The sequence below is a fragment of the Physeter macrocephalus genome, chromosome 9 (assembly GCF_002837175.3).
Source record: "Physeter macrocephalus isolate SW-GA chromosome 9, ASM283717v5, whole genome shotgun sequence".
NCBI classification, from domain to species: domain Eukaryota; kingdom Metazoa; phylum Chordata; class Mammalia; order Artiodactyla; family Physeteridae; genus Physeter; species Physeter macrocephalus.
In genome coordinates, this window is record NC_041222.1 from 15293309 (window position 1) to 15313303 (window position 19995).

General features: G+C 42.6%; 1 protein-coding gene and 1 long non-coding RNA gene across 2 annotated transcripts in view; both read right to left on the bottom strand.

Annotated features, from left to right (window-relative positions):
• Window positions 1-18687, bottom strand: part of LOC102982321 (uncharacterized) — a 28403-nt gene extending 9716 nt beyond the window's left edge. Inside the window, exons 1-3 of the long non-coding RNA XR_447819.4 lie at window positions 18610-18687; window positions 8421-8474; window positions 1355-1434 (exon numbers count right to left, since the gene is read on the bottom strand). This is a non-coding gene — a long non-coding RNA (uncharacterized lncRNA). The remainder of the gene's footprint in view (window positions 1-1354; window positions 1435-8420; window positions 8475-18609) is intronic.
• On the bottom strand, window positions 9189-9480 carry LOC112065466 (protein transport protein Sec61 subunit gamma-like). Its single transcript, XM_024126080.3, has one exon. It carries the CDS (start codon window positions 9467-9469, stop codon window positions 9266-9268), a length of 204 nt encoding a protein of 67 aa, XP_023981848.1. The 5' UTR covers window positions 9470-9480; the 3' UTR covers window positions 9189-9265.
• Window positions 18688-19995: the final 1308 nt, after the last annotated feature.

Here is a 19995-nt window from a genome sequence, read left to right on the forward strand (position 1 = left end):
GAACCCGTGTCCCCTGCATCGGCAGGCGGACTCTCAACCACTGCGCCATCAGGGAAGCCCCATGGTTATCTTTTTATGCATTCATTATCTCTGGAGTACGCACTATACGGCTGGCACTGGGATGGTCATGTTCAGAACAAGGAACCCAAGGAATCTACTGTGTCCTGTGCAGATCAGATCACTCGAGGAACAGGGCGTACCTCAGGATTCCACTGGGGGAAGAGGGTCACATTGTGAGGGGGATACTGACAAACTTGAGCATATCCAGGGGGGACCTAGGATGGTCTGGGCTGCACTCAAATCTCAAATTTCAAAATCTTAAGGTATAAAGGTAAGAGGAATGCAGGGTGTGGCAGAGGTCCTATTTTGGTCTAACCAGAATCCTTTGCCTCCTTATTCTGGTAACTATTTCCCTTGCTTTGTAGAGGACCTGCTCCTTTTCTATTCCTTGTGATTCTGGAGGGGGGTTTTGAAACAGGAGGGAAGGAGGCAGGGCACAACCTCTGAAAGAATGACATAGCCCAAGGACATGACATAAACTGATTAGAACCAAATGGGTCCAAGATGGCAGACAAGTCAACTTCCACTAGACCTTGAGCCTCAGTATACTCTCACAACAGCAAGCTAAATGACACACCCACAGGCGCCATGACAGTTCCAAGACCTATCATAAGGATCAAAAAGTGGGCAGTGGCCCAACTCCGGGAAATCCCCGCCCCTTCCTAAAATAACTGGAATACTACCCCCACTCATTAGCCTATGAAATGACCCACTCCTATAAAAACTGACAACCCCATACCCTGGTGCCTTTCTCACCGCCCACACTCTGTCTGTGGAGTGTGTTTCTCTCTAAATAAATCCACTTCTTACCTGTCACTTTGCCCCTCAATGAATTATTTCTGCAATGAGACATCAAGAACCTGAAATTCATTAAGTCCTGAAACCAGGTGTGTGATCTCAGTTGGAAGACTGTGGGTTTTGGCCGGGTTCGAGTCCCGGCCACATGGGTTCAAGTCCCAATCTGAGGTGCATGGTTTCAGTTTCAACGGCAGTACCCTGACTTCTAGCCACAGGGACAGACATGTGACCTGAACCAGACCAATCAAAGCCCTGCCCTAGGGTTTCTGCCTTTTCTCCCTTGGATGGTAAGTTAAAGGATGTGTTTATAGAGATGGTGGTACTTGGATTCCCAGCCATCTGGAAGAAACTGAAATAATGGAGCAAAACACAAATAGAAGACAAGCTGAGAAATGGAGAGATGGAGTGCCTGGGGCCAGTCAACTGTGGGGACAGTTCCATCCTTGCCATTCTGCAGGTGGCTCATAGGAGGCAATAACTGTCCTTTTTTATTTACCTGGTTTAAACTGAGTTTTCTGTCACTTGCAGCAGAGTCTTGAATAAGGCAGGCCATGATCTCATATGTTGAAATGTACCCTGTGAAAGAGGGAATACTCATTTAAATTGGTTCAAAAAGCCAAAACTGAACCCAAGTGCAGTAGTTTCAGGGAGGCGTACTTGTGCTCAGTATAAGGGGTTCCTTCTACCAAATGGAATGTTATTAATATAATCTAAGAGTAAAATGATGACTGGCCCATTGACAGGTCTGAAGGCAGGGGTTTGATAGAGGTGACTTTGTATTTCCTCTACAGCTCAATGAGTACACTATTCTAAGGAGGAAAGAAGTTAACCCTATATTCTATATTCTACTAAAAATGTTTAATTACTTTGCCACTGGAGAAAATAGAGAAGAAGAAGAAGACCTGGATTTGAAAGGGCAACCTGAAGTTCACTATTGCATGCGTCCATCCATCCATCCATCCTTCTAAAAATGAATCCATCCATCCTTCCAACTATCCATCTGTCTATTCATTCTATAAACATCCACTGTCTTTTACTCTGTGCTGGACTTGTGCTACGTGCTGTGTCTGTAAACACAGATGAACTTGGGCCTTATTTGTAACCTGAAGGAATATAAAGGTCTTCAGAGGGAGGCAGACAGATAATGAAAACAACACCACAAATGGTTAGAGGTGTTGAAACAAAAGCATGTGACTCATTCCATGACACTATGAAGGAAGAGGTAGTAGGGGGAGTGAGGATGGGGGGTTGGGGCTGTTGAGTCCAGAGTAGAGGTGATACCTGAGCTAGAAAGGAAGGAGGTACTGGCTAGGCAAAAGGCAGATGCATGATAGGTGGGAAATTAGGTCAAAGAACAGCAAGGCATGGACCACCACTGGCCTTTAGAGCAAGGCACTTGGTAGAGATTGCTAAAACATAGGGTAAGACTGAGGTCAGGGGTTCAACAGAACCCCAGGTAACTGGATGAGGAACCAAGGTCCACTGAAGGATTGTAATAGGGAAGAAATCTGACCTGAATTTAAGGTTTTTTTAAATTATGCTAACAGTAGTACAGAAGATGGATTTGGAGAGGGCATGTTTTCATGCTTAAAATCAGATATATGTTTTTCATCAGCTATAGCTCATCTTTTAATGCCACGGTGAACTCCAAAGAGTTCAAAGCTCTGGAGTCAAAGGATCTCATCTAAGGTCCATACTCTGTTATTCTCTGGCTATAAGATCTCAAGCAGTTCATTTAACTACACTGAGCCTCAGTTTCCTCATCTGTAAAATGGGGATAATAACCCGCTATACGAGGTTGTTATGAGGATTTAATGAAATAAATTGTGTGAAAGCACCTTGTAAATCTCACATAACCACACTAATGCACAGATCTGTTGTTGTTTTGTTATGAAGGACATTTTTCTCATGGTATTATAATAAAATAAAATTTATAATAATATTTAATATCTAGGACGTGTAACATGGAATTTGAAGATGACAGGGGTAGGGGGGGTGTTTGAGGTGACAAGATGGATGAGACGGAGAAGGCTGGGTCTTGCAGTTCAAGTAGCCCCAGACGACAGGAGATCATTGGTTTACTGGAAAGGGTAAGACACAGAAGTCCAAACCAGAAGATCAGCAAAAGTGAGAATGCAGAGGCAGGAAATAAGCACCACAAGCCAAAGTCCAAACTAAGTACAAGGTCCAGGGGTCCATGAAGGCAGCAGAAAGAGTTGATAAGCAGAGATCCAGGTGGAAACCACTTGGATTTGAGCCACTGGGGTAGGTGGTATGAGAAGAGTTTGACAGCTGGTACTAAAGAGGCCCTTCTACAAAAACTTGGTTTTGTTCATTCAACAAACATATATTTAGTACCAGTTACATTTTAGGGTCTAGGAGTACAAAGTTAAATAAGGTAAGGAGCTTACAACCCAGTGAGGAAGACAGACACACACAAGGTAATTATAACACATCTGATAAGAGAAACAACAGAGGGAAACACCGGAACAACAGGAGGAGCAGCTAATGCAGGCTAAGTTGGGTCAGGGACTATTCTGGAGGAGGTGGTGACTGAGTGGAATCATAAAGTATAAACTGGAGTTAGCAGGTAAACCAGACACGTCTGGAGGGTGAGGGCATCCCAGGCAGCAGGGACAGCATGAGCAACAGCAGGGAAACATGAAGCAGGAAATATAAGCAGTTTAAGTTGCTGCTGCAAATCAGGGCCGAGAGTCAGGGACGGGTGAGTGCAGGTGATGGGAGCGGAGGCTGGAGTAGTTGGTAAGAAAGCTCCCTGGGAGACTTCCCTGGCGGTCCAGTGGTTAAGACTTCACCTTCCAATGCAGGGGGTGTGGGTTCGATCCCTGGTCAGGGAGCTAAGATCCCACATGCCTCACAGCCACAAAACCAAAACATAAAACAGAAGCAATATTGTAACAGATTCAATAAACACTTTAAAAATGGTCCACATCAAAAAAAAAAAAAAAAAGCTCCCCGGGCCAGCCTAGGAAAGCTGGGACTTCCTCCTGAAGGCCACAGGGAGTCATGGAAATCTAAGCAGGTGAGTGATAGGACAGGGAGAGCAGTGCTGAGAACCAGGTTGCTGTGACTGAGGGGACAAAGCAAGGGACTTGGGCATGGAGGGAGGGGATGGGCCAGGAAGACACAGAGGAACTAGGAAGATGCATTAGGCAGGGCTCTCCAGAGAAACACACTACATATACGTATGTGTATATATACATATATATACACGCACACACAGTATATATAAATATATATGCAGTATATAAAATATATTACATAAATATAAATATATATTTAAATATATATAAAAGTACATATAGTTAAAAGCACACATACACACATATATAAGGAGAGTTATTATAAGGAACTGGCTCATACGATTGTGGAGGCTGAGAAGCCCCAAGATCTGCAGTTGACAAGATGCGGACCCAGGAGGGCCAGTGGTATGGTTCTAATCTGAGTCTGAAGGCCTGAGAACCAGGAAAACCAGTGGTGTAAGTTCTGGTTTGAGGTTGAGCCCAAAAGCAGGAGAAAACAGATGTCCCAGTTTGAAGAGAGTCAGGGAGAGAGAGCAAATTCTCCCTTACTCCACATTTTTGTTCTGTTCACGCTTTCAGCAGATTAGATAATGCCCACCACTTCGGGGAGGGCAATCTGCTTTATTCAGTCTACTGATTCAAATGTTAATCTCATCCAGAAACATCTTCATTGGGACTTCCCTGGTGGCGCAGTGGTTAAGAATCCACCTGCCAATGCAGGGGAGACAGGTTTGAGACCTGGTCTGGGAAGATCCCACATGCCGCGGAGCAACTAAGCCCATGTGCCACAACTACTGAGCCTGCACTCTAGAGCCCATGAGCCACAACTACTGAGCCCACACGCTGCAACTACTGAAGCCCACGTGCCTAGAGCCCGTGTTCCTCAGCAAGAGAAGCCACTGCAATGAGAAGCCCACACACAGCAACGAAGAGTAGCCTCCGCTCGCTGCAACTAGAGAAAGCCTGCGCACAGCAACGAAGACCCAACGCAGCCATACGTTAATTAATTATTTGTTTGTTTGTTTATTTATTTAAAAAAAGAATTAGCTGGGGAGCCTGCTAAATGCATATTCCCAGGCCCTGCCCACAGTTCTAATTTCTTAGGTCAGGAGTGGGGCCCAAGAATCTGCATCTTAACAAGTAGACGAGACGATTCTGATTCCAATTTGTAAAACACCATTTTCTAAAATGTAGGATTCTTCATTTTCCTTGTCTACAAACATTAACTTAGGGAGCTATGAATGTTTTACCTACATTCTCCATCTCCCAGTCACATTTCCTGATCCTACAAACTCAAATCCATGTCACTGATTCAGACCTCACACATGTTCTGGGACACAGAGCAGCTTTCTATATGATTTGACATATGTACTGTGACTAAGTAACATACCCCTAAGCCTTCAGTGCATCTGACTCTCAAGTGTAATGACTTGGTCTTGTTACTTAGATAACAACAATAATTATCACCATCATCATAGCCACGATAACTGACATTTATTAATTCCCCTACTAAGTGCTAGACCCCGTGCAAAATAATTTACTAGCATTATCTCATTTAATATTCACAGCAACTCTGTGAAGCAGATACTATTCATTATCCTTACTGTACTGATGAGGAAGCTGAGATTAGGGAGGTTATGCCCAAGGTCACGAACTTGTAAGTGATGGAGTCATTTGAACCCAGACTGATGCAACTGTTAATCCCATGGTCTTCCCACTATGGTTCCTGATTTATTCACCTACCAAAGATTTCCTAGGATAATAATAACAACAACAACAATAATAGTGTACTACATTACTCCTTACATCAAAATTAATTCCAGAGGAGCAAAGATTTAAAAGTAAAAAGATGAAACTTTAAAAGGATTATAAGAACTTCTGGTGCCACACAAGATGGATAAAGCCCACAATAGCCTACCTCTCTCTAATTACAACTAAAAACAATGTACAAGATATAAAAAGCAACTACCTGAGGACTCTGAAAAGTAAACAGAAGAGACAAGAAGGGAAGTAAACAATTGCAGCAGCAACCTGTCGAGGGATGAGCTCCCCAGGTTTGACCTGAAGACAAGCCCCAGTCATGGAACTGTGTGGTGGCAGTGCAGGCAGCTGAAACTCCAATAGGAACTCTGTTTCTCTGACCAGGATAATTGGGGAAAGAGGCCCCTACACTCCCAAAAGTATGTGAGGAATCCCTGTTTTCTTTTTCTCTTTTTTTCCTCTTGCTTCTTTGCCCTGAGGGTGGGTCCCAGTCATGGAGGGGTGCTATAGCAGCAAGGATACAGACAGATAAACCCTGAGTAAAACCCCATCTTTCTGAGCAGAGGATCATGAGTCCTCTATGGGCTAGATCACAGAGAAGAATCCTGGTGAGGAAAGAGCCAGAAAAAGGAATTTTCTAATTCTGTGTATAAACCTACACAAGGCCCAGACTTAACTCTGAGCTGTGAATGCACAAGACAGATACAAAGCACCATGGAAAAGTCTTTGAGAACTGAATTATGATTTAAACCACCACTCAAGTCTCAGATTAACCGCTAAGTAGCAAAAACATGGGACAGACCCAAAACACCATAGCAACAGTTTGAAAACTATCATTGGAAAAGTCACCCACAGAAGGGGATACAGATTTTGCAGTCTGAACCTAATAAGGTCTGCTGAAACATAAATATCAACATTTGCCAGAGGATTTTAATAGGTCACAGAGTCTCATGACATAATATTTTAAATGTTCAGAATACAACCCAAAATTACCCAGCATACACAAAAGAAGAAAATTTCAAGGGAAGAGAGAAAAGATGCCAACTCCTAGATGATCCAGATGTTGGAATTATCAGGCAAAGATGTTAAAGTAGTTATCATAACGATGGTCCATAAGATAAAGGAGAATAGTCTTGAAATGAATGAAAAGATAAACATTCTCAGCAGAGAAATAGAAACTATTTTAAAAGGGACATTTTAAAACTGAAAAACATATAATCTGAAATAAAAGATTTACTAGATGGACTCAATAGCAGAATGAAGATGATAGAGGTAAGAGTCAGTGAACTTGAAAACAGATGAATAGGAATTATCCAATCTGAATAATAGAGGGACTAAAGACTGAAAAACAATGAACAGAGCCATGGAGATCTGTGGGACAAGATCAAAATGTTTAACATTCATGCCATTGGAGTCCCAGAAGAATAGATATTGGTACATAAAAACATTTGAAGAAATAATGGCCCAAATTTCCCAAATTTGGTGAGACATCAATTTACAGATCTAAGAAACTCAGTAAAGCCCAATCAAGATAAAGTCAAAGAAAACCATGCCCAGACACATCATAATAAAACTACTAAGTACCAAGAAAAAAATATTTTAAAATCTTGAGTCTAGAGGAAAACAACACACTATTTTTAAAGGAAAGATAATTCAAATGACTACTGATTTCTCATCATAAACCATGGAGTCCAGAAGACAGTTGAACATCTTTAAAAGTGCTGAAAGAAAACAAGTGTCAACCCAGAAGTCTATATCCAGTGAAAATATCTTACAGGAATGAAGGTGGTGAAATAAAGACATTCTCAAATGAAGGAAATCTAAGAGAATTTGTAACCAGTAGACAGATTCTAAAATACATGCTAAAGGAAATTCTTTAGGCGAAAGGAAACTGATACCAGAGAGAAACTTGCAACGTTAAGAATGAAAGAAAAACAACAAAAATGGTAAAAATCTGAGTAAATGGATACTAATTTTCATCTCTTAAGCTCCTTAAAATACGTATGATTGTTTAAAGCAGTAATGACAGAGTTGTCTGATGGGGTTTTCAATGTATGTAGATGTAATCACCACAACACCTATAACATAAAGGGGTAAAGGTAAAGGAACCTATATGATTGCAAGATTTCATACAGATTGTGAATGATATTCTGCTATTTTACCACCATATTAGAATTTGTATAGAAAAAATATGAAGATTTTCTTATGACTTTTATAGGTGTGTGAGTTGGGGTATTGCATGGGCTGTTCACTTTCTGCTATACGTTTTAATTTTTTTTTATAAGGTCCATGTACTATACAATACAGTAATCAGGAAACAGTACCGGGTTTTTCTGTTCTCACTGTGTAACATATTTTTCTTCAGCAGTAACCCAGATCTCTCAGGTTTCCCTGTGGCTGACACTTAAAACACAAACTTCAGAACCCATGTAATTCCAATACTGTTAATTCACAAGGCCTTCAGCTCCCTCCATCTTGTTGCCTCTCCTGGTTCTTGCCTCCCTTCTGGCAGTGGGTGGCCATTACCATCTCCATATCAAGGAACCAACAAACCATAGTTCTCATGCTAGACCTGGCATCTTTTTTCCATTAACTGTCCTCTCCATTACTACTTTTGAGGGGTGGGGACAGAATCTTTGTTATTTGAATTTTCCTCTCATTTGAATTATGGGAGAAACTGGGAATTCACTCCACTTGTGAGTAGGAAGAACATTTAATGTCAAAGATCTGGATTTAAACCACAGCTCTCTCACTTACCAGCTGTGCGACCTTGGGCAGCTTATTTTATTCTCCAGGCCTCAGTTTCTCCATCTGTAAAAGAGTTTGACAGGGATCAAAAAAATAGACTTGCAAATAATAACACATCCCCTTCTCCATCCACTAAGGAAAACGGTCTTTGCTTCCTTGGCTCTCCCTCGGCCTTTTTCCCATCAACCCATCACCCCGACCTCCACCCCCAGCGTGCTAAGGATGGTTCTGTCTTCACCAGACTTTTTCCTAGATCTATAATATGTAGCTAAAGTAATATTTAGATTCATTTTTAAAAGGACAGGTTGCTACTGGACTGGAAGGAGAGGAAAAAGAAAAGGAGAAAGAGAAAGAGAGGAAACTAAAACAGGAAATGGTTGAAAATGTTTATGTTTTTTTCCAAAAGACTATGCCAGCTCAGTTTGAGAGATCTAAGGTGGGAATTTGGACTGGGAAAAGAGCAAAGCTGGTCATGAGACAGATGAATGGATGATAGATGATGACAGATGGATAGATGGTGGATGGATAGATAGACAGACAGACAGATAGGACAAATAGGAAGGGAAGAGGAAGAGAGAGAAGGAGAAAAGAGAAGATGAAAGAAGAGGAGGGAATTTGCTGTATGTAATGAACATACTCTCTTTTAGGCTTTTTTGAGAAACAGAAGTAAAAGTTGAAATTACTGCTTTTTATAAATTTTGAAATTATTTTAGTTTACAAATAGAAAACATCTTGGAAGAAAAAAAATGAAAGAAAAACACAAAACATATAGGCAAATTTTTACTCCATGAGCGTCTCAAATCCTTACTTGTTCACCAATCCCCAAGATGAAAAACACTTTTCTAAAAAGGTATTCAGCCACCAACAATGTTATTAATAGGAATATGGATCAATTTCACAAAAAAGCCAGTGAATCCCATTATAGCAAATCCTATTGCTGTTGCCATGGCAATCTTCTGGAATTCTTTTCTATCAGGTTTGGTGCATCTTTTAACCAGCCGAATTGAGTCCTTCACAAACTGCCAACTTGGCTCAATGAACTGCATTACCTGATCCATGATGCCTGCCCACCGTCTGCTCACAAGCCAAAGACACGTAGCACAACAGCCAACAGACAAACGCCCACCAGAACCGGAAGCTGGGTCCGGCTTCAAATTATTTCATAATGCCAAATTAATGTTTCTCAGCTTGCAGTGGTACCTAGAAGATGCTATTAAGTAACCCTGGCTCTATATGGGCCACGTGGAGATAACCCTACAAGCTCTCACTGAGGTGGAGAAGGTCCTGTGAGATCATAGATACAAAATTATAATTGTTTTACTATTAATTTTCCTTTTGCTTTCCACTTAAAACTTAGTTCAGATCAGTTACCCAAAGTGGTGAGCACCAAATAGCTTGGATAATAGGGAAACTGTAGAATTGTAAAGTCTTTGCTTGGGTCTTCGGGAAAGGGTACAAGTGGCACCTTATACATCTTTCCAATCAGCCAGCACACTACACTGGTTTAAATAGTGCACACCACTCTCAGCCTGCATCTCGCCTTAGGGCCAACCTCCTTGTCTCTGCCTTTCTCACTAGGCTGTAAACATCTTAGGCAAGGGATATAGTCTGCTCACCTCTATATTCCCCATCTGGCAGAGAATCTGGAACATGTTAGGCAAAAATGACAAAACTCAGGGTAATATTATGAGGTATTAACAGCTCTTCTCTCTCTCTCTCTCTCTCTCTCTCTCTCTCTCACACACACACACACATGTTAGGCAAAAATGACAAAACTCAGGTAATATTATGAGGTATTAACAGCTCTTCTCTCTCTCTCTCTCTCTCTCTCTCTCTCTCTCTCTCTCTCTCTCACACACACACACACACACACACACACACACACACACAGAGTTTTGTGTACCCCATTGCTCGCCCCACCAGCCTAGACAGCTAAGACATTCCACCTTTACTGCTTCAAGGAAGAGAGAATAAAAATAGTTAGGGCTTCCCTGGTGGCGCAGTGGTTGGGAGTCCACCTGACGATGCAGGGGACACGGGTTCGTGCCCTGGTCTAGGAGGATCCCACATGCCGTGGAGTGGCTGGGCCCGTGAGCCATGGCCGCTGAGCCTGTGTGTCCGGAGCCTGTGCTCCGCAACGGGGGCGGCCACAGCAGTGAGAGGCCTGCGTACCACAAAAAAAAAAAAAAAAAGTTAACTCATAACTTTTGACCTTCAAAAGCAGAGCTCCTGGCAGAGATAACAGATTTGGATGAATACTTGATGGGCTAATCCTTCTTCCCCACCCCCAACCCACACCCTGACCCAGAGGAAGTAAAATTTACCTGCCCTAGAGGAGAGCATTGGACAGCAGAGCAGACACTTGGATGATGGAGAATGTCCCTGTTTATGCCCCTCACCCCACCCTCCCTCCTTCCCTTGGGTAAGGCCAGGGTGAGGGGATATGTGTGTAGTCAGGGAAATGAGATACACCCCAGCTTGGTTTGGTAGATCCAGGGGTACAGGAGACCTGTGCCTCACACCAGGTGATACCTGAGGAGGTGGGGAAACAGTTTCCTCTCCCCACTCCCACACACAATAGGGTAGGAGAGAGAAGCTTCCAATAAAAAAGACATATGACAAGGATAGACCAAGAGGCCTGAGAGAGTCCTATGAAATTCCCCCAAATCCTCAGAGTAGCTCAAGAGGGCAGCCAAGTGTCTTTCATACTTATAAGGAGGACATAGAAGCTAGATGAAAGAAGGCAAGCCAGCAGTTCTACAGATGCCTCAAGAGCAGAGTTTTTAAAAAATCACATAGCAATAAATGCTAGTATTTACCAAATGTTGGAAGACCAGATGGGCCACACATTTCACCAGCAATCAGAGTAACAAGACCCCAGAAGGCCATATGTGTCTACCATCTCCATAACACACACACTGTCACACACTCACACACACACTCACACACACACACACACACAAACCTTCCAATGGCCTGAACTTATATACTACAGAAGAAAAGGGAGGAGGGGGAAATTGCCTGAGCTGGCAGAGAAAACCTAGAATTGACAAGTTTCTGCCACTAGGAGGAATGAGGACCCAAGAGAGAATTTACTTGAAGTTTAAAAATAAATCTACCTTTGTTTTACAGATCTGAATTTTGAGGCCCCAAATTCATACTCACTGCAAGTGTTTGTCGATTGAATGAATAAACGAATTGTATTGGGGGCCAGAAATTCCACTGCAGTAAGCTCTAGGTAGAGCAGTCTTGGCTACTGTCCAAGAAAGAGGGTAATTACTAAAAAGAGTATCTGCTTTCTAGTCCTTGCTTGGTGCTTATTACTGGTGGTTCCTTAAGTAAGTTGCAAAGCTATTTGGGACTCAGTTTTCTTATCTGTAAAATGGGCATAATGATACTTGCCTGCCCTCTTTGCAACGTTATCATGAGGACAAAACGAGATAATATATGTGAGGTACTTTAAATGGCTTGTAATAAGGGCGTGTGGCTCACCCCTGTCTTGTGATCCAAGAAGCAAGAGAAAAGTAAATGAACTCAAGGAACAGAGTTCTGTGGCACACCTCTTCTCAACCAAAATGTTTATCTATAACTGGCAAGGAACAGGGAGTAAGTTTTCCCTGGAATCACATCAGTGCTAATTGGAGGCTATCAAGGTTTGCACTCTCAATAATCAGCAGAGCACACTTGATCAGGAAGAAACTCTCAGGGCACGACACTAATTTAATTTCATTGGGAAATAGTCTTGTCTACTACGCAACAACAAATTAAGCTCTGGGTGACTGTTCCCACAAAACACGTCCTGTCCTTAGCACTGCTATTAGGGGGAGCAGAGACATGGTAAAGAATCAATTAAAACTCTGACACATCCAATGGAGCTCAAAGACCTGTTTCACAGGTTTCCCCAGAGGAACATAATCACGTTGCATTACACTTTGGAAGTTGATCGAGGCAAGATCTGAGACAAGTTCTGGGGTTTACAAGACAGACTTTAGCTTTTCTAAATCATTTCTGAAGTGCTATTTAAAGGATTACGGCATCCAATCCTCCACTAGTCCCACAGCATCATGGTGGAGCAAGAGGGATTAACGTCATACAGGTATCCTCCGGAAAACTGTAAGTTCCCTTTCTTAAAAAAACATTTAAAGAAATGGTGAAAAATATTGCTGTGTTTACGTTCATGCCCATTTTGGAGTGAAAGCAACTGTTAAGCAAGTAAAATCAGAGGGATACTGAAACTGAATTTCCTTTCTATTTTTATAATAGGGCTCTACCACCAAAAGGGGCATTGTCCAGAAAATCTGTTTTAAAAGAAGTTGTAGAATTTCCAGAAGAGCCTCACAAAAAAAAAAAGAAAAAAAACAAATGAACGAGAGGGTTAAGAGTGGAATGTGAATACTGTTTGCAGTTATGCTGCTTGAACTATGTTTCTGTGATGACACGTAGGGATATTCACAATAAAAACAACATGGTTTGGGGTCTAATTCAGACATTCGTGTAAATCAACTTCGGTCTCAGTGCCTGAATGACTTCTGTGCCTCAACCTGAATAAATAGAAGAGATTTTGAGGTTCAGGCGGCATATTTTCAGAAGTGTTGCCTAAAAATGAGCTTCAGCAGAAATAAAAAATTGAACAAGACCAAAGCAAGCCAAGCATCAGCAGCAATCCTGTGGAGAGAGAGGTTATGGTCTGTTGATGTCACAGGCGTGCCAGGAAGTGGTCTGGGGGCCTCAGCTAACCCTCACGATGTTCAAGGCTAGTTCAAAAGCAAAGCACTAGAGAGAAAAGATAACATGAGTGTGGAGTGTAAATGTCATGTTTTCAAGACATTTTGCCAGGAGAGGAGAGAGAGAAAAAAAAAAGGAAACCCAGAAAGTAAGGACCAGACCAGGCCTGCCCAGCGACATGTTCAGCTATGATACCAGGCAGGACATTTGCAGAGGAAGTGCTCTCATGGAGCAGGAATCCATTCAGTTAGGAGAGTACAAACGCTTGACAATTCTGTTCATGAAGTCAACCTGCAACATCTTTTCAAGTATGAGGAGGTGAGAAGGAGGTTGCGGACCCGCTTTTTAACCAAATGTACTACTCACTGTAATTTTTCATTAGCTCTTTTGCTCTTTTCCCATTGAAGTTACTGTCTCAATCCTTAAGCTCCCTTCTATTGCTTGGAAAAAATTCTTTTTTTGCAGAATAATATGTACTTGTGTGCGTTAATGCTTCCTTGATCTTTCTAGAACAGAGGTCTCTCAGAGCTACTGACTGTGCTGGGACCTTGAGTTTCAGGGTCCTGCCAAGGTCTTGGGGCTGCAGGGATAGGGGCTGCCCTGCGTTCTGGTCTGTGCCCTGCTCTGCACTCTGCCCTTCCCCCCACCAAGGCATACTGGGCTTCCACCAGTGAGTTCATATGAATAAAACAGTTCCCGTTGCTTAAAACAAGCCCCAAAAATGGAATATCACTAAAATATTCAATCTTTTCATTTGACAAAGAGGAGAACTGAACTTCTCAGAAAATTATAATGAGTTAGTTAAAAGCAAACCAGCAATAGAAGCCAGGCCTATGGATAACTAGTTCTACCACACTGGTCTTCCTTTCCCTTTGTCCAAAGGAGTAGGGAGGGTTTTCTTCACTTCACCCACCCCCTATCTCCACTTAGCCCATCACTCATATTCACAGCCTTACCACATACACCACATCTTCCTCAAGGATAAAACTGCATATAATCCCTCTATAGTCAATCCAATTCTACAAACATTTTTTGAGTACCTTCTCTGTGCAGCCCTGTACCGGGTATTGGAGATTCACAAATAAATAAGACCTAACCCCTGCCGTCAGATACATATACAAACTGTTATAACTAAAGGTATCTTATAACTGTACTTCAGTAGAAATTTTCTTGAATATATTGTATTATAGAAACACGAGAGAAAAGGGAAGAAAACAGTCTGGCAATTCTTTGAAACATTAAACATAGAAATACTATATGACCCAGCAATTCCACTCCTAGGTATATATGCAAAAGAATTGAAAACAGGTACTCAAGCAAACACACATACGTGCATGCACTAGTCATAACAGCCAAAAAATGGAAACAATCCAAATGTCTACCATCAGATGAATGTGCTATATCCATACAATAGAATATTATTCAAACATAGAAAGGCATGAATTTCTAATACAGTGCTGTCACCATGCAAAGGAACCTCAAAAATACTGTATTATAAAAAAGAAACTAGATACACAGGTCATATATTATACATGATTCCATTCAATATTCCACACAATGATTCTATACTTATGAAATGTCCAGAACAGATAAGTCCAGGGACACAGAAAGTAGGTTGGTGGTTGCCAGGGGCTGGGGGAGGGGCAATAGGGAGTGACTACTTAATATGTACATGGTTTCCTTTGGAGGTGATGAAAATATTCTGAAACTGGATCATAGTTGTGGTTGCACAACATTGTTAAGTTTACTAAATGCCACTAACTTGTTTAGTTTGAAATGGCTAATTTTTTGTTATGTGGATAAGTGAAGGGTTCTAAAAAGGCTATGAAAGAGCCAGGAAGCAAGCTTATAGTCTCAATGGAGGATCAGCTCACACAAGCCTGGGATGTCTTCGGACTTTATCCTGGGAGAAGTGGGATAGCTAGTGAGGATTTTTAAGCAGGAGGATGACTTACTCAGATCTGTGTTTTAAACTGGATGTTGTCAGTGATGGGCTGACAACACTAGGGAGGGTCTAGACCGTGGAAACGAGACAAATGGAGTCTGCTGGCTCAGTGAGAGAGCATAAAGAACGTACCAGGATATAAAATACCTGTCTGATCATGTTTCTGTTAAGTAATCATAATCATCTTCTACTAAATTTGAACTCAGAAATAGTCACTGGGATGAAAAATATTAGCCACAATTCTTTTAAAGTCCATTTCTGAAACAGTTCAAGCCTGTATTTTTGCACATCCTACCAGCTTTGGCACCCAATAGAATTTTCAAAGTAAAATTAACCTGCTTCCTTTCTCTGATGATTACTCATAAAGACCTGTCTTTGAGAAAATACTTCACCGAGGAAGAAAATTTGGTGTTGATGACAGCAAATTGCAGTCCAAAAATAGGCTTAGATTTGTGACCACCGAGAGGGGTGGGATAGGGAGGGTGGGAGGGAGGGAGACGCAAGAGGGAAGAGATATGGGAACATATGTATATGTATAACTGATTCACTTTGTTGTAAAGGAGAAACTAACACACTATTGTAAAACAGTTATACTCCAATAAAGATGTTAAAAAAATTTTTTTTTAAAATAGGCTTAGAAAAGAAACTATGATCCAAAATTAATACATGTATTTCCTCAATCTCAATGTTGGCCACTTTAGCATGTCAAGAAATACTGCACGCTGTAACTATTTTTAAAGTTGCCAATGGTATTACTTTGTACAGAGAATAAAAATTTGAATGGAACCAGAACAAAATCTGATCTGCTCCATTCTCACCTAAGTACCAAATTCAAGGTAACCTAACAGAACCGTACAGAATCTATCAAACCAAACTTTGATAAAGTTGGAAATTCAAAAGATCTCTGTCTTGTCCGTGTACCTGCCAGTCAGCTTCCCCTTGCTTTTCATTCTGAGGGAAACCCCAAGACTGAGAGGTTTCCCAGACTCAGGACTTTCAGCAATAAAACCATTCAGGCACTTGGTTTTCACCTCCACCGAAACCTCTTCCAAAATTCCCTCTGGGATGCAGGATCAGTTTCACTTGGAAAGTAGCAGTGAAGAGGAGAGAGGAAAAGTTGGACATCGTTTGGCATCCATATGTGGAAAGAAATGCATTCCAAAAGAGCAAGAATGTATTTCACGTGACTCCTCAGACTCACAAGTTCACACCCACGTGCCATGACAGGGATATGGCTTTCAGGCTGGCGGCAAGGGAATGTTTTTTCACCTTCCAAATCATTCACTCAACAAAGGCCTACAGAGGTCCTACCACTGACTAGGCTTGGGACCAAATGTTGGGATCCAGAGATGAAGATGTGCTACACTGGTCCCTGGAGGTGCTCACGGGCTAGTGGTCAAATAGAGGAGATGTACTGGGTGATAACCAAGTCTAACACAGCATAATTAATAATTAGGGCTTCCAGCTTCCAAGAGCCAGACATGTATACACATTATCTGTCATTCTCACAACTGCACCTCAAGGTAGGTATTATTATCCCCATTTTAAACATAAACAATAAAATAAAAACTGAAGCTCAAAGAGGCAGAACTTGCCCCAAACCACCCAGCTAGCAGTGGCAGAGGCAGGCAGATTTGGGGTGAGGTCCTTTTGATTCCAAAAACACCTACTCTACTCTTCCCTGGTCCCTTTCACTGTGATCAGGGTTAAGATCAAGGTCATTCAGAACTTACTCCAGCTTGTCTTAGCCTTTCATCAGAGAGCAGCTGTATCTATATTGTGGCTTGATAGCAAAACTGCCAGGTTTTAAACAGTCATACTAATGACAAGGGCAGTGTGGGGGAAAGATAGATATTTATGTTTAACTAGCAGACAAATAGAAACTGCTATTAGAGGCTAGATCAAGATGGCATAGAGAGAAGAAAACATCAGGCTTCATGACACTGGATTTGGCTCTGATTTTCTTGGATAAGACATCAAAGGCACAGCAGCAAAAGAAAAAATAGACAAATTGGACTTCATCAAAATGAAAAACTTTTGTGCAATAAAGGACACTATTAACAGAGTGAAAAGGCAACCAACAGAATGGGAGAAAATATTTGCAAATTACATATCTGATAAGGCATTAATATCAAGAATATATAAAGAACTACTAAAACTCAGGGACAAAAAAAAAAAAAACCTGATTCGAAAATGGACAAAGTACTGGAATAGATATTTCTCCAAAGAAGGTAGACAAACGGCCAATAAGCACATGAAAACATGCTCAACGTCACTAATAATTAGAGAAATGAAAATTTAAACCACAGGGGACTTCCCTGGTGGCACAATGGTTAAGAATCCGCCTGCCAAGGCCCGGGACACAGGTTCAAGCCCTGGTCCGGGAAGATCCCACATGCCGCAGAACAACTAAGCCCGTGTGCCACAACTAGTGAGCCTGGCTCTAAAGCCCACAAGCCACAACTACTGAGCCCATGTGCCACAACTACTGCAGCCCGTGTGCCTAGAGCCCGGGCTCTGCAACGAAGAGAAGCCACTGTGATGAGAAGCCCACGCACCGCAATGAAGAGTAGCCCCCATTCACTTCAACTAGAAGAAGCCCGCAGGCAGCAACAAAGACCAAATGCAGCCATAAATAAATAAATAAATAAATGTATTAAAAAAAAAAAATCGAAACCACAATGGGATACCACTTCACATCCATTAGGATGGCTATCATAAAAAAAAATAAAAGAGGGGGCGGAGTCAAGATGGCATACTAGGAGGACGTGGAATTCGTGTCTCCTCACAACTGGGGCACCTACCAGGCACCAATGGGGGACCACGGACACCTAAGGGGATGGGAGGAACCCCCAGGGACCGGGTAGGACGTGAGACTTGGGAGGGGTGATGGGGGAGGAGAAGTGGAGGCGGGACGGGACTGGCACCCGCCTCCACTTCCACAGGGGCAGCTGGGGGAGGGGAAGGGATCCCACGTCCGAAGGGGGAATTTGGGGGACCACTGGGAGGGCAGAGGATCCAAAGGGAGCGTGGCCAGGTTTCCCCTGCCCACATGGACCCCCAGGAGCCTGCTGAGATCCGGGGCCTAATCCTCTGCCCACTGAGACCCCCTCCAGCCGCGCGGGTCCTGAGAGAGTGGGAGGGAGGGAGGGGGAGCAAAAGTAAAGCCCGGACCTCCGGACCGGCACCCCTGAGGGGCGGCTGGGGGAGGGGAGGAATTCCTACCCCCAGCGGGACCCACCCCCAGTTAGGGGTCCAGCGGGGACAGGGGAGACCCTGGGGGAGACGGTGGGGGAGGGGCACGAAGGAACAGAAGGGAACAGGGCCAGCGCTTTCCCTGTCCACTTAGGCACCGGGGAGTCTGTTGGGCTCCCGGGTCTAATCCTCTGCCCTCGGAGCCTCCCTCCTGCTGTGCAGAGCCCAAGCCCCGCCCCTACACCCCCACCCAGGGCCCCACCTCTACACTCGGAGACCCCCTCTGAGACCCCCTCCAACCGTGCTTGGCCTAAACCCTACTCAGGGCCCTACCTCCAAACTCCAGCACTCCACACTCCAGAGGCCCTCCATTCCACGTGCTGCCTCACCCCTTCCCAGAGCAGGTCCTCAGCAAAGGCCCCGCCCCACGCTTGAACGTCGCCTGGCCTAGGCCCTGCCCCACACTCAAATGTCACTCCCCCTACCCCCCCTAGGTCCCGCCCCAACCAAAACCCCACCCCTACCTGAGTTCCACCCCCCACCTAAACTCCGCCCCAAGAGCCAAGGCTTTTTTTTTTTTTCTTTTCTTTTTTCCTCTTTTAGATTGGGGTTCTGTTTTACCTTGTTGACTCGTTGTTGATTCTTTTATATTTTTATTTTTCCTAATACATCTTTTATTTTTCTAATTTTATTTTATCCTTTATACTTTGTTAGTGATCTCTCCTTCTGGCTTGTTCCCCAACCCCCCCCCCCTTTTTTTTCTTTTTTCTGCTGTGGTTTTATTTTACCTTGTTGCAGTTGTTTCAGTTATAGCTTTATTTTTCCTAATATATTTTTTATCTTTCTAATTTTATTTTGTTTTTTATTCTTTGATATTGTGCTGCTCTTTTTTCTTTCTTTCTTCTTTTTTTTTTTTTACTATGCCACAAAGCTTGTGGGATCTTGGTTCCCATGCTGGAGGTCAGGCCCAAGCTCCTGTGGTGGGAGGTCCAAGTCCAAAGCACCGGACTAAAAGAGAACCTCAGACCCCAGGGAATATCAATCAGAGTGAGGCCTCCCAGAGGTCCTCATCTCAGCACCAAGACCCATCTCTATCCAACTGCCTGAAAACTCCAGTGCTGGACATCTCAGGCCAAACAACCAGTAAGATAGGAATATAGCACCACCCATCAAAAAAAAAAAAAAAAAAAAGAAATGGCAAAAAAATTTGTTACAGATGAAGGAGCAAGGTAAATACCTACAAGACCAAATAAATGAAGATGAAATAGGCAACCTACCTGAAAAAGAATTCAGAGTAATGAGAGTAAAGATGATCCAAAATCTTGGAAACAGAAAAATACTCTAGAAGGAATCAATGACAGAATAACTGAGGCAGAAGAATGGATAAGTGAGCTGGAAGATAAAATGGTGGAAATAACTGCCAGGGAGCAGAATAAAGAAAAAAGAATGAAAAGAATTGAGGACAGTCTCAGAGACCTCTAGGACAACATTAAATGCACCAACATTCAAATTATAGGGGTTCCAGAAGAGGAAGAAAAAATGAAAGGGTCTGAGAAAATATTTGAAGAGATTATAGTGAAAAACTTCCTTAACATGGGAAAGGAAAGAGTCACCCAAGTCCAGGAAGCACAGAGAGTCCCATACAAGATAAACCCTAGGAGAAACACACCAAGACACATATTAATCAAACTAACAAAAATTAAATTCAAAGAAAAAATA

Bases quoted from the DNA above. Each gene is read 5' to 3' on its own strand.
- LOC112065466 (XM_024126080.3), bottom strand. From the start codon at position 9,469: ATGGATCAGGTAATGCAGTTCATTGAGCCAAGTTGGCAGTTTGTGAAG.